General features: G+C 49.5%; 5 protein-coding genes and 1 non-coding gene across 6 annotated transcripts; 2 read left to right on the top strand and 4 right to left on the bottom strand.

The window, feature by feature from the left end:
• Positions 1-1,144: 1,144 nt before the first annotated feature.
• On the top strand, positions 1,145-2,370 carry GGI43DRAFT_373061 (uncharacterized protein). Its single transcript, XM_083202574.1, has 3 exons — positions 1,145-1,272; positions 1,363-1,874; positions 2,024-2,370. The coding sequence occupies exons 2-3, from the start codon at positions 1,837-1,839 to the stop codon at positions 2,268-2,270; spliced, it is 285 nt and encodes a 94-aa protein (XP_083060979.1). The 5' UTR covers positions 1,145-1,272; positions 1,363-1,836; the 3' UTR covers positions 2,271-2,370.
• Positions 2,371-2,986: 616 nt separating this feature from the next.
• On the top strand, positions 2,987-3,066 carry GGI43DRAFT_t101. Its single transcript has one exon. It is a non-coding gene; the product is annotated as a tRNA-Gly (tRNA).
• Positions 3,067-4,860: 1,794 nt separating this feature from the next.
• GGI43DRAFT_373181 (ankyrin repeat domain-containing protein) lies at positions 4,861-7,825 on the bottom strand. Its single transcript, XM_083202576.1, has 2 exons — positions 7,304-7,825; positions 4,861-7,248 (listed from the first exon to the last, which is right to left on the bottom strand). Exons 1-2 carry the CDS (start codon positions 7,501-7,503, stop codon positions 5,280-5,282), a joined length of 2,169 nt encoding a protein of 722 aa, XP_083060980.1. The 5' UTR covers positions 7,504-7,825; the 3' UTR covers positions 4,861-5,279.
• Positions 7,826-8,779: 954 nt separating this feature from the next.
• Positions 8,780-9,570, bottom strand: GGI43DRAFT_373179 (uncharacterized protein). Its single transcript, XM_083202575.1, has one exon. It carries the CDS (start codon positions 9,455-9,457, stop codon positions 8,990-8,992), a length of 468 nt encoding a protein of 155 aa, XP_083060981.1. The 5' UTR covers positions 9,458-9,570; the 3' UTR covers positions 8,780-8,989.
• Positions 9,571-15,401: 5,831 nt separating this feature from the next.
• On the bottom strand, positions 15,402-16,323 carry GGI43DRAFT_373190 (uncharacterized protein). The gene has a single exon (XM_083202577.1). The coding sequence runs from the start codon at positions 16,225-16,227 to the stop codon at positions 15,766-15,768; it is 462 nt and encodes a 153-aa protein (XP_083060982.1). The 5' UTR covers positions 16,228-16,323; the 3' UTR covers positions 15,402-15,765.
• Positions 16,324-19,227: 2,904 nt separating this feature from the next.
• On the bottom strand, positions 19,228-21,037 carry GGI43DRAFT_433985 (uncharacterized protein; the record flags this gene model as incomplete). Its single annotated transcript, XM_083209829.1, has 1 exon — positions 19,228-21,037. One exon carries the CDS (start codon positions 21,035-21,037, stop codon positions 19,265-19,267), a length of 1,773 nt encoding a protein of 590 aa, XP_083060983.1. The 3' UTR covers positions 19,228-19,264.
• Between the last annotated feature and the right edge of the window lie 976 nt (positions 21,038-22,013).

The raw sequence follows: 22,013 nt of genomic DNA on the forward strand, positions 1-22,013 counted from the left end.
CGTCCGGCACTAGAAATCTTGTTTTCTATCCAATCCTTCGTCTTCCCTGTCAAAGCGTCCCCTGCATATATGTCTACGGGGAGAAAAGCCGTATGGCGGGGAGAGTTCCAGAAAGGCGGCTTACAAGCGATATGCAAGAGATGTGCAGGGTCGGCCTCACCGATTCGGCGCTTCTAGCTCCTACAGCTACATGTACCGTACAACTTCCTTCGTCAAATTTAATAAACACTGGTTAGCCGCCATGACACTGTGGTACTGTAGCACTGCGTGCTATTTTCTGTTCTCATCAGCCGGATCTGGTTGCGACGCCGACACTCTAGTTCCCAGAAGCTGGGTAACTGACACGGAAATAACACATAGGTACTCTCTATTATGCAAGTCTTCGGCGCCCAGGTCGCAGCAGATAAAAATATCCCGAAAAGATAAAATGTATTCACACAATCTATTGGCTCAAATGCACCCAGAACATAGAAGTATTGTAGCTGCCTGCTTTCTCGGGGATTTCTACTTTTATTTAATAGTGCTGCCTATTCCAGCCTGAAGCCCGCTGGGACCATACTCGCATCCAGCATCTTGATGTATTGTTGAATTGCCTTCTATTTTATCTTGTGCACAAAAGTTCTCTCAGCTACCTATACTGTAACCCATATTGATTATCGGTGTCCTGTTCAGGAATTTTCTCCTCGCATGTGTGATATATTCTCCTCTTTTATACATCTTTGTAGAGCGGACTCACCAAGCTTTTGTCAGCCGGCACAAGGCTGCAATGCTTGCAGATCATTGTCTACAGTAGTCCCGGTCTCGCTATAGGCACACTCATAGTCCCGTATAGCGTCCACAGACCAATAACAACTAAAAATATAATTATAATACGTCAAGGTCAATTGGCGTCTAGCATACTATACTCTTCATGGAACAAGCTCTGTATAGTTGTGCGGGCAGGGTATGACAACAAACATAGGATCCGTCAGAGTCATAATAACGAGGCTATTTAGCACTAGAAGCACTATAAAGCACATGGCATAGATAGGAAGTAATATACAGCACCAGTCTGTAAAAGTCTCGCCGCAGCCACAATAATATTGAAGAGAAAGACACCCAACAATAAGGCGCAATTATTTGCAATTTTATTCTAAGGCTACTTGTACCAATGCTACTGTCAACAACTCTTGTCCCGGTAGGCTGGTACACTGTGACATTTGCCACGTTTCATGTGATGATTTAGGATCATGTCTTCAAGTATTCAAAAACATGAAGCCTAATAGTTGAACAGTAAGGATCGCCATGATCACCACACAAATATCTCTGCGCGTCATTCCGTGGAGCAAACAGCCTTGCCGACTGACCAAATTGTTTTCGAAGCTGGTCACACCGGATGTGTGGTGCTTTCTCGGCACTTTCCCGGCGAACGCGTGGGTTATAAATTTAGCATTGTTTCGGCAACATTGTCACGCAACGAATAGTAGCTCTGGATGCAACTATTCAATCACAAGTGTTACCAAAATTTCTAAATCCATCGCTGAACAAGGATCTTTCCGGATTGAGCAAGTGCGCCGGCACAGAGTGCCAGCCCGGGAGAACGGCTTGCCAAGATAGTCCTCTCTCTTTAGGATCATACATTTGAGCTTCATAGTATCAAAAGCGCGTCCACAAAAGTTCGATAAAAACATATATAATGCCCCTAATCCAATTTTATACAAGAATTATCCTCACTCACACAATACCTACTGCCAAACTCTTGTCCAGCGTACAGTTTTCATCTTTAACATACAGCTCATACCTCTCAGCAGCGGCCTCTACCTTGATCCGCGCGACATCTTATAAGCATTCATAGCCATGTCTTCTCGCAGTGCCGTCTATTATGGCAAGTCCAAGTAAGCCCAGCCTTGAGTATCTTGTATTCTTGTTTGTTTTCTTCCTATCCCACTTCGCCTTCTCATAATAGCATACCTTTCCTTGCCTAAGTTTAATTTTGTTCTTAACTCACTTGATGTAAAATATATATACTGATAAGTTTATACAGAGACAAATCCGGCTTCAGCAGCAAGAATTCCGCATTTCGAAAGGTCCCCAACGATCCGACCTATAACATGGATCGATTCATTGGCCGCAGCGAGCAAATTGCCAGCCACCAGCAACATCAATCACCGGATTCAGAGCGTCCAGAGGCAGAAGCTAGAGCCATAGCAGCAAGACAAGCCAGAGCCTTTGCAATTTTACACGCGTTTGATTCGCAGTTCAATCATTCTAGCAAGCCACCTAAGCAGTAATGCACTACCCACATGCATTACCGATCTCCAAAGCCGATTAAAGGGGGGAGAAAAAGGGTACACCCAATAATAGCGGGCGTTTTGGAAATGAGGCTGCAGTGGCAGGACCCTGCAGCTTTTGCCACAGCAGCCACACAATATCTTTCCAGGTCGCATATCGCAATCAGAAAGGGTTTAATGCGAACTTGTTTAGGATTTGGCTACTCCTCTTCGGAGTGCCCGAATGGTAACCAACAACGAAAATGATATTTACTTAACCTGACAAGGTCAGTTGTTGACCTTGCTGGTTGGTTGGGTATACTGTAATAGGCTTGGAGGGGTCTTTTGTTTGTGGGATGGTGTGAGGAGGGGTAATAATCCATGGCAGGCACCACGAGGATTCTTAGCATGAAAAACTATTATACTTTAATACATTAATTCGTTTTGGAAACGGAGTAAAGGTAGATAAGAAGCAATATCGAATACGAGTTTGCAGAATTGAGGCTTCTTCATACATGTTTTTCCTCCATTATGGAGCGTAGCGTAAAGCGTAAGCAATTCTTGTTCAATTCATCGTGCTCCCTTAGTAGTTAGACAAATGAATCTACACAAAACCCTGGGATCCTTTACTTCTCAACTACAACTCAATTGCAAGAGAGAGTAGAATGCGGCTCTTTCGCAAACCTGTAAATTTCATAGATCAAAAACAGGCGCCACTATTCAACAATCACTTAAGCGCGTAATTGGTTTAGTGGTAAAATTCTCCGTTGCCATCCGCAACGTCGGGGAGCCCTGGGTTCGATTCCCAGATTACGCAATAAACATTTCTTTTTGCAGTTTAATTCATTTTTTGAGACTTTTGAACTCTTTATTTTGAGCGCTTCAGCTTGCGGCAGTTTTTATTGTCTTTGTAATATTACAACAAGGGAGCGTAAGCGCAAATCTACTCTACATGACTGGCCGGCTGCCATGTCTGTTGGTTCGCTCTAGTTTAATTTTCTTGATGTGACGCATCCGATTATGGTTAGGAATGTAACGTCGCGAGTGAGAATAAGTCTAGTTCTCAGTTATTTGGGATAGCCAAATCTTTCGTTCCCAGAGTTGGTGGCTGTTATTAGGCCGACATGCATCGTGCTAAGACCTCTTTTATTAGTAGACAAGTGGGAAATAACTAATCATAGAGTAGCATAGCTAATTGGACTTTTGTTTAGTCTTATCAACATTCTCAATAGTTCCTCGGAAGTGTTTTCTAGAACAAGAGAAATGGAAGGCTGATTGGAAGGATTGACATGCTGACAAGACCTCGGCGAACTCCGATGTAACCCGTTGAACATAGACCACCTATAATTCTGTCGCCCTCCACCAGATATATTAGCACATGATTCAGTTCTACATATACGAAGACGACTAACTGATCAGTGTGTGGAGAAAGGGAGATACGAGCCATATAGTTGAAGCAATCCTTCAAGCGCTAAGACGAAAGTTCGTCTGATGCATGGATGAATGGAGAAATGGGGGCCGTGTGTCGCAGAGCCGCAACAATGGCAGAGCTGCTTCCTGGCTGGATTCTAAAGTCCCCGACCTACGTTCTGGGGAAGCATCAGGCCTTTCTCTCGTATATAGCGTTATCATCCAAGAAGAGAGGAGCAGATGCCCTACTGGCATACACACACCCCCTTTGGTCATTACTTGTGTATTTCCGGAAACAAGGTGTGCCAATGACTAGGACGCATTAGAGCAACTAGTTCTAGAGGTCCAAAATAGGTCAAGTCAAGTCTCTCGACCTTCAGACCAAACAAACACGGTGCATACACACAGCAGCCTCGTCATCGCAGCACGTAATACCACTTCAGTGTATATTTCGCGAAATCTCAAAAATAGACTTCCTCTTTACAGCGCACAAACAAACAGAGCATTGACAACGTTCCTCAAGACTCCAAGACAGGGTACAAACGACTAGCACTATTTCTCCACCTCACTATTGAGCGAAAGCGTCTCTTGGTTTAGGGCAATCAGCCAATCACAGTGTCCGTCGCCGCCCAACTGGGAAAACACAGCCCCGGTCGAGCAGCTGATCTGTGCTCAATACAGGCCAGGGAGTCGTTTTTGTATTCTCTAAGCCGCTGGAACGATAAATAGTCCTAAACCTGGATTTAAGAAAGGAAAAAAAAATTGTTTAAGGCCCTGTTATGTAATAGGAGATAGGCGGTAGCAAATACTTTGAAGCGACTCTAAGATGACGGTTATTTTGCTAAAGCGGTCAAGAATGCAGCAGCTCATACGCGTCAAGAGCTCACTTACTAACGTACAGCTCCAGTGAACAGCATTTTACGCCATGCCAATTTCACCAAGTACATACAGCGGAGCCACAAATTGCATACATCACAGGTTGTGATGTATATCCCTGCAACACAACTACAAAACCGCAAAACGCTGAAAAGAGCTGCGGCCGCGCCTTAAGCATGGCACCGGGCCAACATATGTGTGGCATGTAGAGATACTTCACTATTCAATGATTATAGCAAGAATGGAAAAGGAAAGGAAAATACCACGGAGGAGAGATGCCATGATAGCAATAGACAGACAAGAATTCTTCGTCAATCGACATGTTCAATCATCGTGACACAAGCTGGAACAAAATAACAAAGAGGCCTCCCATAAGAATACTTCAATCATTTTAACAGTTAACCCGAGAACTATCCAGTAGTCTATTATGATATATTCTGTTCCATCTTATCTCATACTCATCAATTCTAAAACCAAATGAAGAAAAAAAGGTATAAGGCACGAACCCCAGCATCGAGTGCAATGCTTCTAACGCTCCCAACAAATCCAAATGCCAATAATAAACGCCTCAAAAAATAAGAAAGAGAAATTCAAGCTGGAAAAGGAGACAGACATATACAGACATATACAGACATAGAGAGAGAGACTGTGTGTGTGTGTGTGTGTGTGTGTGTGTGTGTGTGAGAGAGAGAGAGAGAGAGAGAGAGAGAGAGAGAGAGAGAAGGAGAAGAAAATCCTTCAGCACTATCGTGAAACCTGCTCTCCCACCATCCACTGCTGCAAAAAGAATGGATCCTGCACTGCGCCGCCCTGCCCACTCAAGAAAGCTTTACAAGCCAAGTATTTGCCATACGCGGCCGGATGGCTGTACGTCGCCAGCTCATTATCGCATACAACAAGCAAGCTTCGGCCGTAGGCATCCGTGACATGGACATTGGCTCCTGCCTCGGTCAAGACTCTGATAGCGAGCTTTCGGTGAAAACGCACGGCAATATGTAAGGCGGTTTCTCCTGCCCTGTTTCGCGCGTTGACATTGGCGCCTTTCGAAATGAGTAATTTCAAGATATCAGGTCCAGTCTTGTATCCGCCATCTTCCGGAAGCGCCGCAACGAAAGCCATCAGAGGGGTTTGACCGAACTTGTCCCTGTGGTTGGGGTCTTGTCCAGCATCAAGCAAGCTCTTCAGTATCGAGAGACGGAGCTCTAGTCTTTCTGTGGATGAGTCATTCAAGTGGTGGAAACGCTCCGGACCAAAAATCTGCTCCGCCTCCTCTTTCACATCGTGCTTTTCTACTAAGCTATCCAAACTCAACGTTGCCATAGCGAGGCAGTGAAGGCCGTTGTGCCCATATTGGTCTTCCCAATACGGACGCGTAAAGGACATTCTAATGTTTTGCAAAAGTTGACTCTGCTGCGATATTTCAGGGTTATTACTCTCTTCAGGATCAAGAGCAGGGTCGGGTATTGGAACGCTTTCAAGAGCTTTTTCGTGCTTGAACACTGTCTTGTGACTTGGATTCACTTCACGGCTCACTTCGTGATTAACCGGAATACACCCAAACCCATCTCGTACATTAAAGTCGTGAAGACCAATATCGTTCCATTCGAATGGGAACAAGTTCAACTTTTTGAGCACATGAAGACTGGATTGGCCAACGCAGTCTCGCGCGGACATGTCGAATCCTTTGTGCTCCGCAATACGGATTAACTCCAAAACTGATCGGTGATTCCATCCATTCGAGGGATTAAGAAGATGCATAAACGTCTGTCCGGCCGTGTTTTGAGTGTTGATTATGCGAGTACACGTGCCCTCCATGAGAGCTTGACATAATACCTCAGGAACAGCGCAAGCTCCTAGAAAATGCAGTGCAGTGTTTGAAAAGCAATCACATGGCATATCATCAAACTGCGTAGATTCCAAAGTCAAAACGGCGGTAGCAAGCTCTGTCGGTCCATCAGGCATCAACCAGTAGAACTTGTCTCGATTTTGGAAGCCGCCACACCAGTGTCTCCAGGCCGCTAATAATTCCGAGCCATTTGCAAAATCAAGGCTTTCGAAACTGACAAAGGCTCCAGGTAAAATCAAGCAATCCTCGGGCGGGTGAGGTATTCCCTCAACTGACTCACCAATCCAATCATGACTGGGATCCACATGCATGTCACGCTGCGGAGATGTGCTTGGTTGATCGAGTGCCGGCGATGTAAACCTCTTGACAAGACGCTTAACTACCTTGATATAGGGCTCCGTATAATCCTGGAGATGGTCTCTGAAAGTCCCCGTAGTCCTTGCGCTCGACTCGGTCATGAAAGTAGTTCGCTGAAGGAACGGGACAAATGGGCTGACATCCTGGCTATCGTCCACAGAACGGCCTCGGCTTCTGCTACTTTCGCCCGGACTTTCCCCTGGAACTTCAGGTATGGCATAGGACAGCGACATTTGCGATTCGGAGAAAGCGTCGCTGCTGTAAATGGAATCTGAGCAAGCGCTTGGTGATGCGCCGATTCCAAGGAAGTCGTTTCTTCCATACTGCGAGGGCTGGTCTTGCGGGCTCAGATGAGTAGAGGAGAGCTGCATTTCCCATGCTTTTTGAAGCTGCGTCGGCGAATTAGCCAGCTCGGTGATTCGTCGCCCCATATCCTCGTTGTCATGAGGATGGAGCCATCGCGGCTCCTTGTCAAAGAATGACTGGAGCTTTTTGTTCGCAGAACTTTGCCTATTATCTACTTAGCATGTAAGGACTAGCTTAATGTTTATAAGACAGCACATACTTTATGGTCTTGTCGGGAGAATGAGCGTTGATAATGGCCCGGATCTTCTCAGCCGGAAGCGTGGTATACAGATAGAGTCTGGCCATCTTACGCTGCGCTGACCAGGACCATGCTGAAGGGCGGCCATTTGGAGTGGTCGGCTGGCTGCTAGGTGACGATTGTGTTGGTATCACCAACGTAGTTACTGGACGCTGGCTCATGGTTCTCGGCCGCTTGCAGCTCTGGTCTTCGGGTATAGGCGCTCTCGATGAAGCTATCAGGGCCCAGATCAGAGTTGAATCAAAGAAACAGACTGATGAATGGGCCCCGTATCGACGAGTCAGAGAGTAAAAAGTGTTGGGTGCCTCATGTTAGTTGGACTCTGGCGATTATTTGAACACTCTAAGGATGGCTGAGCATGCAAAGAGGGCCATCGAACGAGCGTCGAGGTAGCTCTGCCACCGTCCCATTGGAGACTTGTGTATGCGGTCTCACGGCTGGCCACGGTGCATCCCATGGGTATGAGATGCAGATTTCAGCAGTCATTGTCCTCGCAGCTCATGTTGGTTTGTGGCATTCCGCAACGTCATTGGTTCGAGTGAGAGGGTAGGAGGAGCGAGGCGCAGTCGGTCGCTGAGCGGGTGTGGCTGGTTCGGTGGCGGAGCACGACAGCACGGAAAAATACTTAACTATTGACATCACGGCCCCCAATCGCAGGCCAGAGTTCTGCTAACCAGCAGCACAAATTCGAAGCTGACGGCCGATTTTTGAGGCTACAACAGGCAACAAACCCAAGTTTCGCACCCAACAGCAAGGCTCTCAGCATAAGAGCGAGGCTCCGAGGCCACAGTCAGCGACCACAGCAGTCATGCGGCGCCGGTTACGTTCGGCATCCAAGGCAGCAATGACGCCGTGCTGTCTCTAGAAGACCAGTTATTAGAAGACCAGTTATTAGGAGCCTGTTGTCTTGCATTCTCTTTGTGGAATACACAGCAGAATGCAGTATTTACACATCTGACATAACGGCACGGCACAGCAGCATAAGTAGCACAAGTCATACGGCAGGGCATTTCTGCATCCACGGCACAGCGAATCCCTGCAGGCCACGGCGGGGAAAGCCGCTGGAGGCCACACTGCATCGTGTGCTGCAAGTGCTAGCATCTTGCTCTCGCAACTTCGGCCCCTGCATGATTTCCAAGTTTCAAGCCTGGCAAATGCTGGGTTCAAGTCCACTTTAACATGCTGCCGGGCATGGTACCGATCCTCGTACCTGTACAAGTGCAATGCGCATGGCCCTGCGTGGAGCTGGAAAAAGCAAGCAATATAATAGGGGAATGCTTGTACTGCGTACAAATACGAGTTAATATACAGGGCAAGGGCTACAACCACGCGAGGACTCCATAATGCCGAATTCAGCAAGCAAACGTTGCAGCGCTGGCTGTGCCCAAGTCTATTGCTCCACACAGAACAGGCTCCCCAGCACAAGAGGTAATAGGAGACAAAGACATTCCATACAAAGGAGATTTTGAACCGAGCAATTACTAACGCAAGTAGGATTCGGCGTGACTCGCGCCAGCCGCCAGGTAATGATTCCCTGGAGAAGCGAGCGGTGAAGAAGGCCGACTGCTCGCGTAGCAAACGAAGGCGTTGCCAAGGAATGGAGCACTTGTTCAGGTGCGAATACAGGTAGAGAGCACGGCATCTCGCTCAACTCAGCTCGCTGGAGCGCCACTTTACAAGGTGGGATGGCGCAAGAGTCGCGGAGTTCGGAGTGTGCTCTGCCGCCCACCGCGGCTGTTCGGTCTTACTGTACAGGTACGCGAAAGGCTCATCAGCGTCCAGGTGCCTGGCTGCTCGGATCGATGATCGTGCAGGTACCATCTCGTCCCAAATCATCCAGTGTCGCACTAGCAATGGGCGATCCGAAGGCGCCGAAGCAAGTGAGGGAGACTTGCATACCGGAGAACAATGACCGCACGGCGTAGTACATACGCAAGCAACTTCGTTCACTGCTCGTTCTCCCTGCTCCACAGCATTAAAAAGTGACAGTGGCCCGAAAGCCACAACGAAAAAACGCCTCACCTCCACTTGGCCCAGCACCGAAAAACGCCACATCCGGCATCCCGCTGTCCGCAAAGAGCACAAAAAAAAAAGAAACACGGGACAAAACGCCATGAAACATCCGCCAGGCCCTACATGGACAAGCTGCCCCTCCCCAGTCACTGCCCCTGGGTAATTTAGCTAACACTAAAGCGGCAGATAGATCCCGGAGGAGGATCCTCTCTTTGGTGGGTGTGCAAAGCACACCTCCCAGTAAAGTGCTTTTGTACCTGCATCGGCATGTGTCAGGTAAAGTGAGTGACAGTTTCTTGTGCGTACGTGGCTGTAGTTAGCATGGAAGTTATACGAGTACCTGTTCAGCGGTCCAAGTATGGTGTACTCGAGGGAATAATTCCATACTGTGCAACTCATTTCGCAGATACGAATGTTCCGGAGCGTATTTCAAGGATGCTGCTGCGGTAGAGGTGGTACAGTATTTGCTAGTTAAGAAGAAAGAAAAACTCGTACGGTCCTGATGCCACATCTCTCATCCCATCACAAAGGAACAAAGGCAACAGCTGCAGTAGTCCGGCATCTCTCAAAAGCACAAACCTGTTTTTGCTCCTTGCCCAGAAAATCAGCAAATCAACACTCGATCATCCCCTGAGTTTGTCTTCCTAATTGGCGAGGTCTATCTGTTCACCCTTGCAAATGCATTCAATCCCTCTCGGCGAGTACCGAAAAAGCATACGATGCCTTCATTCCTCCGTACACATCTGTCAAAATTCTCTTCCATCACCAGGTTCTAACCCAAAATAGTAAAGCCGCAGAAGTCGCACATTGCGGCGTTTTTTTTCTCTGTCGCTTTGTCTTATGCTTATGTATGGAGAGTCTCTCTCCCTTGTACCCCTCCTGGTCTGTCTTGTCTTAGCTCATTGTTCTTGTTTTTTTTTCCCCGTGCGGGCGACACTTTGTTTCAGCCACCAGATCTGACTAAGGGCCCGACGGACGGAACGTTGTAGCCTTTTTGGAGCCGGGTTCCTGACTAGCATCGAGAGCAGACAAGTCTGGTTTTTTAGGGGCAACGTTTTTTTGATCGCGATTCCTAACGCCATTGCATTCAAGATAGCCGGCGTTACTGTATAATAATAATGAAAGAGGCGTAGACTACACATTGATTTGCGCAGTTGTGCTAAATTACCAGTATATTGCATCTATTCAAGAGCAAAGATCACATCTTGAGTCGTGAACCGTCAAACTCGAGTCGCAGAAACTCATCTACCACCAGTTAGCTCCTGTATTAAACACTTTACAGAGCATTTGAAAACAAGATGAACCAAAAGATATAAATCACATTATGAGGTAAAGAGAAGTAAATTTTAGACTGCCATTCCATTCAACTAATATAGAATAAAGAAATAAATATGGCTTTCGTTACCATATGTAGCCCGCTCTATGTATCCAAAGTCTAAAGGACCTGGCGTAGCTAAGAATAAAGCAATAAAAAAATCCTTCTCTAAATCATACTATTTACACGTTTCCGAACATTATGACATGGTTGACTCCCAAGTGTACATGTTCCAGACCCAAAAACACACTTTAACTTATCCAACTTACAAAAGGAAGACTGCGGCAGCGGCAAGAACAGCGAAGATGCTGCCACCAACACGGCCAGCAGAGTTAACAGGAGGGACACCTGAGGGTGAGCCCGCGGAAGAACCGCCAGCTGGGGAACCAGCAGGGTTGGTGCCGGCAGGGGAGACAGGAGAGACAACCGGAGGGTTAGCCGGAGGAGTGTACACCGGGGAACCAGCGGGGGCAGTGCCAACGGGAGGAGGAACAGCGGGGGCAGTTCCAACGGGGACTCCAGCGTTGTAAGGAGGAACTGCCGGGCTGGAAGCAGCAGGGGCAGAGACGGCCGGAGGAGGCACAGGGACCACGGGAACGGTGACAGCGGCGGCAGAAGAGACCGGAGCCACAGGAGCAGAGTTGGCGGGAGCAGTAGGAACGGTCTGAGACACAAGAGTGGAAGGACCGTTGGGGTAGACAGTGGTGGTGACAGCGCCAACAGGGCAGTTGGGGGTTCCGGGAGGGCATCGGGTGATGGTGAAGGTCTGGGTGATGTAGGAGGTCTGGGTGGTGGTGGTGGTAGGCTCAGCAGGAGCAGAGTTACCGGGCTGGCCAGCAGGCTGAGAAGGCTGACCGGCAGGAGCAGAGTAACCGGGCTGGCCGGCAGGCTGAGAAGGCTGACCGGCAGGAGGGTTACCAGCGGGCTGGGTGGGGTGAGCACCCTCAGCGGCGGTAATAGGGCAGATGGTGGTGTACAGAGCAATGGTGTCGGTCACAGTCTTGGGGCGCGTAGGGCAGTTGGTAACCTCAGGAGGGCACTGAGTGATAGTGCGGACAGAGGTGGTGAAGACAGTGGAGGTGCTGAACTGCTGAGGAGCGGTGGTGACGGGAGAAGAACCACCAGTGGTCTGAGCGGGAGGAGCACCACCAGCAGGGCCGGAAGGAGAAGAACCAGCAGGGCCAGAGGGAGAAGAACCAGCAGGGCCGGAAGGAGAAGAGCCAGCAGGGCCAGTGGAAGCGGGAGAAGAGCCACCAGTGGTGTGAGGAGCACCGCCAGCAGGGCCAGAGGGAGAGCCGCCAGCAGGGCCAGAAGGAGAAGAACCAGCAGGGCCAGAGGGAGAGCCACCAGCAGGGCCAGAGGGAGAAGAACCGGCAGGGCCAGAGGGAGAGCCACCAGCAGGGCCAGAGGGAGAAGAACCGGCAGGGCCAGTAGGGTGAGCACCCTCAGAGGCGGTAACGGGGCAGATGGTGGTGTACAGAGCAATGGTGTCGGTCACAGTCTTGGGGCGCGTAGGGCAGTTGGTAACCTCAGGAGGGCACTGAGTGATAGTGCGGACAGAGGTGGTGAAGACAGTGGAGGTGCTGAACTGCTGAGGAGCGGTGGTAACGGGAGAAGAGCCACCGGTGGTAACAGGAGCAGACTCGGTGACAGCAGGGCCAGTAGCAGGGCCAGTGCCGGCAGGTCCAGTGGGAACAGAGACGGCAGGGCCAGTCTCGGTGCCAACGGGAACGCTCTCAGTGCCGACAGGAACGCTGTAGGGAACGGAAGCAGGTCCAGTGGCGGGACCGGTAGGAACGGAGACAGCAGGGCCAGTCTCGGTGCCAGCGGGGCCGGTGGTAACGGGAGAAGAGCCACCGGTGGTCTGGGCAGGGCCGGTAGGAACAGAGACGGCAGGGCCAGTCTCGGTGCCAACGGGAACGCTCTCAGTGCCAACAGGAACGCTGTAAGGAACGGAAGCAGGTCCAGTGGGAACAGAGACGGCAGGGCCAGTCTCAGTGCCGACAGGAATGCTCTCGGTACCAACGGGGACGGAGGCAGGGCCGGTAGGGACAGAGACAGCGGGGCCGGTCTCAGTGCCTACAGGGACACTGTAGGGAGGAACGCCGCCAGCAGGGCCGGTGGTAGCGGGAGAAGAGCCGCCGGTGGTCTGGGCAGGGCCAGTAGGAACAGAGACGGCAGGGCCAGTCTCGGTGCCAACGGGAACGCTCTCAGAGCCAACGGGGACGCTGTAGGGAGGAACGCCGCCAGCAGGGCCGGTAGGAACAGAGACGGCAGGGCCAGTCTCGGTGCCGACAGGAACGCTGTAAGGAGGAACGCCGCCGGCAGGGCCGGTGGTAACGGGAGAAGAGCCACCAGTGGTCTCAGTGCCGGCGGGGGCGCTGTATGGAGGAATACCACCAGCAGGGCCGGTAGGGACAGAGACGGCAGGACCAGTCTCGGTGCCAGCGGGGGCGCTGTATGGGGGAACACCGCCAGCAGGGCCGGTAGGCTGGCCAGGGTGCTTCTGGGTAGAGCTCTCATCGCAATCATCGGACTTGCTGGGGTGAGGGCGGCCACCACCGTTGCCTCCGGAAGGAGGAGTAGGCAGTCCATAGGGAGTTGTGACCGGGCTGCCTCCGTGGGGTTGAGTAGGGCGTCCAGCGGGAGTCGTTACTGGGCGGCCAGGCTTGCCTGGCTTGCCGTTACCGGGCTTGCCGGTAGGCTCGTCGCAGTCCTCATCGCCGGGAAGACCAGCGGGAGTAGTAGGGACGGCGGGCTGAGAAGTGGGAGCAGCAGCGCCGCCAGTGTGGGTAGCAGTGTAAGTGATGCATGAGCAGGCAGAACTGAAAGCAGCAACATCGGGGCAGTTGGAGTAGTCGGTGGGGATAGCCGCGTTGGCTGTAGTGGTACCGGCGAGCCAGTCGAAGCAAGCAGGAGTAGCCTCAGCGCTGAAGCGCTCATCGATCAGGTTGCGATAGCAGTTGTTCTGCTCGCACTCGGGGAATTTCGTGGCATTGGCCGCGCCAATGGCGATGGCGCCAACAACTAAGGCACCCTTCATGATTAACACAAAAACAAGTAAGCCTCTTCTAAAATGTGTACCTGAGGGTATAAACGAATGAACCACTCAGGAAAGAGGAAAAGAAAGTAATCCAGCAAAAGAATGTGTTGGGATAAGGAAGGAAAGAGGGTTCCAAATCCGGGGACTCTGGGACGGATGGCAGCCTTATATGTTTGCAAGCTTCCAACCTTCCATTGTTTCTAATGGAGAAAAGGACTGGTTAGACCAAGGAGTGCCCATAATGCTAGGCCCGGAATACGAAAATAACCCTGCACGGGTGGTCCAGGTGGTGAAGCCGAAGACGCTGTGCTGCGTGCATGATTTGAGAGGAGGATCCAGGATCCATCTCCTTTGAGGTGCAGCCGCAGCCGCCGCCGCCACCACCAGGGCGGTACATCAGCACAGATGCAATGGTACCGGTACAAGGTACGGCAGCGTCTGCATACTGTGGTGTGGTGCCCCGTTGGGACCTTGGTGGCGCGCGCAGACCCGGCTGTGGAACCGCTGGTGTGGTGCCAAACTTGGATGACAAGGGGAGAGAGCCAAAAAAGCACCGCCAGCAACGAGTACGAGCACGCTCGAAGCGCAGAAGCGTAGGTCCCCACTCAGCGCCCCTGACTAGGTCTTTAGCGCAACAGCGTTTCCGCCAACGCAAGTGCAGGGAAAGCCTTGCCGGCGTCTCGCGACCCATTGACGACCAGTACCTATCACTCTGAATGGGGGCTTGTTGACCAATCCTCTTCCAAAGTTGACCAATTTTCGGTTGTATTGACAAGGCGTCTTTCGCCGTCGCTTGTCAGTCCACTTGCTTTCCTTTTGCCCTCGCTGTTTGTTTCTTCGTTTCCTGCAATCTCGACCAATCTTTTTTGGGCATTGGGCAGCCATGTTTAGCCGTCCTTGCCCAGTCTTTGCCCCATCTTCCTCGAGATGAGTCTTTGGAAACAAGCACTCCTCCATCGCAATCTCTGTCAGGACAAAACACCCCAGTTTAGTTAATACGGGGAAACGTGGTCACTGTAGTATTTTGTCCATAGTACATACAGTTTGTATATGTGCTCGTAACGCTCGTAAGGAGTAATACTCCGTACTACTAGTACCCCATAGTATTAGTAGTAACGGCAGATTTCCTTGGAAATTGAGTAATACTGTTTGCACTTGTATCAAGGGACAAACGGTATTTTCCTGTATATTTTCTCCGGGAGTCCCATGTTCCACAATTTCGACGCCCCCTATATGTGTAAATGTATGCCGATACAGTTTCCATATTGGGTAGCGTAACAATACGGAGTTGCACTTTGCAAGATTGCTATCAATAGCAACCATACGCTCGTATGCCTGCAGTATCGGAGCCAAGGTAACATGTCATATTGTACTCCATATCGCCTATTGCCGTTCAAGAGTCAACAGGCCACCGGAAATGACCAGCGAGGTGGCAAGCCAGAATCTCTCTCTTCTTCTAGACTCATTGGCGAGATTCGGAGTCCCGCCATATCGGTGATCCGAAATTAGAAATCATGCAGAGCCCTGCTTCTTCACGGCTCGGCGGCAGTGGCAGTCTTACATAATCTATTTCACCTATGAATGTAGTTGTATTTGTGCTTTGCATGAGGGAATGCATACGTAGACGGAGTATTGAGATGGGAGACATACAGCTTCCTAGACAGTATCGATAACGAGGATCTAAGCGCCCGTTGTCTCAACTGCTCAGCGAAGCGCCATTACTGCGTGTCTTACTGAAGGCGTCATAGTTAGCCTCGGAGCCGTTCATTAGACTATAGTACTATTATCTTTCTTCAATCTTCATGTAGGGAGAATGACGATGTCTAGCATAATAGCGTAAGTTAGCTGACATGTTGCGATGTAGCGTCTGTGCTCCGCTCAAAGCAGTCGTAACTTAAGCGTCTTTCTTGCGTACGAGTAGAATACCCGGGAGCTTGTAGAGAGAAAGAAAAAAAAAGTTGCGCTACTATTCTCGCTGCTTGCGTATCTAGATGTCATTGTATTCAGGTGAGCAGAGTAGCGACAGTTGCTCCCGTCCACTTAGAAATGCAGCTACAGTAAAGGCACGGCAAGCTCTCCATATCGCTCACCACCATCACCTGTTGTTGCTATTCTTAAGCACGATCGTCCCCCCACCAGGTTCAGTTCAGTTCGGGCTGGCGGGGAATCGTGACGTTGCAAGCGCTCTCTCGCTGCTGCTGCTGCTGTGATGGTACTCATACGAGTGCCGGGCTGTACCAATACGATACAGCCTGTATGTGCGAGTGCGCATTGCATCACCGGACAATGCAATGGATGGTGGCAGCCCGCCAAGACGCAAAGATTGCTCTCAGTGTGTGCCGCGCGAAATGATTGGCTATGGTGCGTCCGTGAGCCGTGGCTGTTTGTGCGCTGGAGCCAGGCAGTACTCTCGGCAGCTCGTACGGCGTCCCTCTTTGGCCAGTCGGGCCGCCGTGGCCACTCAAATTGGCAGGGGCCGCAGCTGCTGATGGGCTGCGCTGATCTGTTTGGCATTAAGCAAGGGTGGGGGAGACGAGTCGAGGAGGGATGATGCCGGCTGGAAGACAAGACGATGACGCCGACGAAGATGGTGGATGAGGATGAAGATGGAAGTGGAAGAACGGAGAATGCGCAGGCGCAGTTGGTACCCAGTACTTCGTATTGTCTCTGATTCCCAGAACAGCGCGAGACAGCGTCACCAGTGAATGCCCTCAAGAGCTGCGATGCAATTACAGCGATTGGGCAGAGGTTTTGACGCACCAGGCAGACTCTGCCTAGCGCTGGAATTTTGGCAGATCCAAGCACCTAAAAAAAGCCAATCTACTTCACACAGCCGCATGAAGTACCCAGGTACGAACCACTCCTCTGTAATACTCTCATCTCCCTGCTGTGATCGCGCATCGCTTTTTCCCTCGGTACGATCGCTACGATCCAGCCAATTTTTTCCCGCCTTCCAAGGCTTGGTTTTCCACGCTCACGGCTGGAAGTGGGACGTCGATCTCGAGAATTTCATGCTTGCCAAGTCGCACAATCCGCACAGAAGACGGGAGGGGACTGGGCCGTGGGCTTGGCTTCACCAGATGCGAATTTTCTTGCTGTGCGTCCCAGGTGGATCTCATGGGCCTCATGGCATCATAGAAAGGCCCCATCTTTGAGCCATTTTGTCCACCAACTAGCTGAGGCTTGCCAAAACCTGTTATCCTTGGTAGTTGATGAAATAGTCTTGCGTAGTTGAACCCTCTTGTTTGCTTATTGTGTCGTTCGATTATCAGCATTTCCTAGGGCTTTTTTCCATTTCTATTTTTCCATCTTCCCGTGTGGTGAATACGAGGTTCAGCTCCATATTGCACTGCAGCCACCAACGCTTCATGCAGCTGTGCCATCCAGTAATATTCGTTACAGCTGCCATCCTCTGCTGCTGTGTATCTGAATTAGATAAACTACTGCAGCTGTAGTTGCGCATGTGTGAGCGAGTGCTGGATGCCTCAATTCCCACCGCAGCCATCGATCCATGCAGGGTAGTTCCTGGAATCAGGAATCTCGAGGCCCATAGTACGGAGCACAAAGACACGAGATCCACCGTCCAAGGCCCGCCATTCCGCATCCCGTATTCATCGACAGGAGAACAAGCTTAGCTGCATCCTAGGCTACCACCAGCACTGCGGCCTCTGTTTGTACGAAGTACGACGGCACGCACGGGCGGGTCACTGCTATGTGGAAAGCTGGAGACTCAATGTGTAATAATAGTATCAATGCCTCGTATACGCAGTGTGCTGGCGAATTCTATCACAATTCATATGAACAGAGACTTGACATTGCCTGCAAAAGATCAGCATACGGAAACCATCGTCTTAAGCTTATACAAGCCTTACATTTGCTGTCAGGCATTGAAAGACCTCATCGCATGAATGGCCGCCCATTCAGGAGTTATCTTGCTAAATCCCACAAAGAACACTGCCTCATTGTAGCAATACGCTGTGTGCGAAAAGGCGATTTGTAGCCCACATGCTCGGCATTGTCGGGCAGCCACCTTCTCCAGTCATTATGCCCCATCTTCGGCTATATTACTCAACATCATGATGATGTTTCTTTTTCGGATCCGGCATAGCCCGCCTATCGTGACCCGACCGTCAGGCCGTCTCTGTGCGTAGAAGGGTGGCGAACGGGGCGATGAAGCGACCGACTTTTTGGTCTCAAATCTCCACTGTCAAATGATGTTACTATCAGTCATGCCAATGAACTCGGCTGTGTTTGTATAGGATCATCCTTTATTCAAGATGGTGCCCGTACAGTATGTAGAGTACAAGGGACGAAAGAAGCTTAGCTAGAAGTTTCTCTTCAAGAATTTTTATCGTTCAATGACGAGCTGAGTTGCTCATTTCTCCTCAATCTCCGTCTTTAGGTTGAATTTGTTGGCTCGGCGGCGAAACCTATCGCTGATGGATTCTCGATCGATCTGTCGTTGGGTCTAAACTCTACCAACTTGCGTGGTCTATCACCATTTGCGGGCCAACACGCCAGTTGAGAGATGATTTTGCGGTCACCTACAGATCCATTCGGCCAATGGAATCTTTAGATGCTCGAAATCCCTTTTTCGGCCAGGTCAGTGGTCCGCTGAATGCCCCGTGCCTCTTGGGCAATTTGGTGATGGTGAGCACAGACACGGCTTGATGCCTGAGCTAGATATCGCATTCGTTCTTAACCCATCTCGTTCGTATATGCTCTCATTATTGACGGGAATGTTGCAGTGATTGGATTCCAGAGCGAACAAAGGAGTTCCGCATGACCAACGTTGTGTTATGTGGATACGGAGCTTCGCTGGCACTGGCCTCCATGACTTGTACCTTTACATCAATTTGGAGACTGGCTGCCTGAAAGCAGCCTTTCCCGTAGCGCATGTCATTCTGCTTCTTTCTAATGTCAGTTTGCTATACACAAAGGACAACGATGGATAGGAATGATCTCATAATACTGGTATCAGTCTCTAGAAAGGTAGTCAAAGTAGTTCGTCATTTTTTTTTTTCATGTTATGCATACTAATATTCATGAAAAATAACTGGAGAATCCAGAATTGTCTGTCTTTGGCGTAAAATGCTCTATTGTTAGTCAGTATTGCTCTAGAATCGAGATGCAGAGAAATAGGCTACAAACTGAAAGCAACATTTGACGCAAAATGGGTGCTGAGAATCTGCCTGACGACATTGATACAGCTGCATATCGCATTTGTCGTGCGTTTATTACAGGGCGCTCTAACTCAAATGAAGCAGCGACGACTATATCAAGCTCTATCTATTGCAAATAAGGAGAAACTCCATTAACATACCCATCCTAGGCCAGATATCTCGTCCTGATACATTTAAACTGAAGAAAAGAAAATAGCCAGTCTTACCAGATAGAATCATCTCTGAAGTAGACTGTTTTTTTTTTTTTTAAAGGTAAACCCCGGCAGTGAGGGAAGCACGACTGAACTGTGCATATGCGAGTCCATCCCGAGCCTCCAGAGTCCATTCGTGACCCAAGTTAGTATCTGTTAATCGCTGGATATAACAGCCTACCCAATCGTAGTTATTGCAGCCGCAATTTTCCGGAGAGCAAACTCCAACTGTTCGCTTTCTATGGGGTCAAGTTCAAGGTTGTCCACGACGCGAATTTCGAGACACTCCACCTCGACCGCCTCTGCCTCAGTGGCAAAAAAGAAATCTTTCTTTTTATATACATTGATTGGAGAATCAGAGGTCGGAAGGACTTTTGGGATAGCGATTCGTAGGGGAGGCTGTTTAAACCCGCGCGGCCAGCCTGGCTGTTTGGGTACTTCGAGATGGAAGATTGCTGCTTCTGTAGGAATATCGCAAGGCGGATCTAAACGATAGCCTAGAAATGGTTCGCCGAGTTTATTTGGTTTTAAGATCCGCAATGATACACCTTGAGACTTGACCCATTTGGCAATCCGTTTGATATGCGCGTTGTCATTTTCACCGCTGCGTGCTCGAAGTTGAGTGGCTACTTCTGTGGCGTCTACCCATCGTTGAGCATCTTCAGGCCCAGAAGGATGCTTTGACTTTGCTTTATTTGACAATTTATTGATGTACGGCATTAAACCCTTAGCAGCGATTTCGATAAATATCTCGGAAATCAAGGGCGCGAAGTCTTCTGCGATAGCCTCTCTGTCGCGGATACCACTCAGCTTAGCCTGAGCTTCCTCTGTAGCACTTCGTGCCTTGTTTTCAGCTACTTTGATAACGCCTTGAACTTCTACCGCAATCTTTCGGATGTGAAGGGTTGTTTGGGGCTGTTTCGGCAGCTGGAAATAACCCTGGGCAATTGATAGATCTACTTCAACCATGGTCCCAATATTGGGTATGGCGCTTTGGCTGGTTTTCATATTGACAGCCATCAAGTAAGCTGTAGGAAGCCCTGTAGCGTCTATGCCGTATTCCTGCTTATCGTTTTCTGCTGCAATCCATTCCGAGTCTGGGAAGGGAATCAAGAGGGCTCGAAAGGGATAGTTTGGGGTATTGTCTGCTTGGCGTTTCTCCCATGTGATTTTACCATAGGGACTCTCTTTGTGTTCATCACCGAAGAAAAGTCGCCAATCCCGTCTCCATTCTTGGTCGAAAGGGAATGTGATCCAGAATAATATCTGGCTCTCTTGGTTCATAGGCGAGAGCATGGATTTAATGCGTTTAACAATGGTTCGCGTCGCCATTGGTTGACGGTGGATTTGCCGCCAAAACGACGATGGGTACTCCACGACCAGTTGGTTGGCTTTTGCCTCAGCAGTTATGCAGATTATCTGGGAGCCCTTGGGTCGGATAAAAGTGCTACTACGCGAAGGAGCACTGGTATGTTGGGGATCAGGTAATCCTAGTCTCATGAGATCGAAATCCAAGTCATTCGTAGGATCGATAACAGTAGCTGAACTAATATACGTAGGCGGTATGGTAAACAGGGCTTTCATTGCAGTCGTATTCGCTACCTCGAGAAGATCGGCGGACAACGGAACTCTGTTCTCACTGAATGGCAAAGCGACAATCGCAAAGATATGCCATATCTCGCCACATTTGATTTGCAGCTTTATAAGAAGCAAAGGTGCAGCGGAAGTTCCAGCCTGAGCTAGAATTTCCACTCGAAGTCCAGGAGAGTTGTCTGTTCCCATAGAGCGAATATGCTCGATATCAAAGCCCGGTAAAATACTACCGTTAACGTGAAGCAAAATTTTAAGCCAGTCGGATTCGGCCTGAGAATGGCTTGCCTCTTCGTTGAGACCAGGCAGGGATTCTTGATTGGCAACAGCCCTCTCAGCGACGGGAGAATCGGACTCCATGGTTGCGATGGGAGTAACGACTAATTAAGTATAATGTCTCGTGAGAGAGAGCAGTGACAGTCGACAGAATTTCCCGTAAAGAGAGAGAAGATAGAAGACAAGGTTCTATAGTTTAATACTCAGTGTTTCTGGTATTGCAAAATAATTTTGTGTGTGGTTGTCACCTGATTTCAGTTGTGAGGCATGGAAGGAGCGGTGCGTGTTATGGCAGCCCAAAGACGACTACCAGCTGGCGACCAGAAGACACCAAAGGATTAATATGACGAGTAAAGGGCTAAAAATGAAATATGAACTGTAGGTCAGTTTACATACAGTTGTAGGCCCTTGTGGAGTGCTTGATGCCCATTCTTGACGCACGCTATGGGAAATAATTCACCTACAGGGCCACTTGACACCATTCACTTAAAGGCGTATGCAAATTATATAGAATTGAAAGATGTTTATTGCGAGAAGCTGACTTTAAGGTTTCGCTGAGCCAAATTCTGCTCTTCATAGTTGCTAGTAGTTAACATTGCAGATTTGTGCTTCGTGTTTCTCTTGGTATTACCTAGACGCAAGCAAATGCTCACCCAAAGCTTCTCACCTACTATCCAGCGAGCGGTTGTTATAGGTCGAGCAAAATTTACAAAAGACGGCTACAGACTTATCGAAAAGACTGCTATCACAGCAGGTTGGTGGCCATATTTGTATAATGAGCAGAGGGGCTAGCAAGAAGTTAGACCCTGAACAATAAACTCCAGTCAAGCACCAGGGTTTAAATGGACAAAAGGTTTGGCTAATCTTGGCACAGTATCAGCAAGAATTGCCGTATATCATATTCTTTACAAGGCGACTTCTTACAGGATGCCGTGCAGAACACACCTTATAGGCAGTAGTCTTTATGGCTCGGCGAGAACAATGTTGGGGAATGCGTGCTCAAAATTCTCAGTGCAATATGTGAGCTTCTCATACCATGGAGTCACTAGACTAATACGGG

Source organism: Trichoderma evansii (genome assembly GCF_050947405.1).
Source record: "Trichoderma evansii strain SZMC 28006 chromosome Unknown GGI43scaffold_9, whole genome shotgun sequence".
NCBI classification, from domain to species: domain Eukaryota; kingdom Fungi; phylum Ascomycota; class Sordariomycetes; order Hypocreales; family Hypocreaceae; genus Trichoderma; species Trichoderma evansii.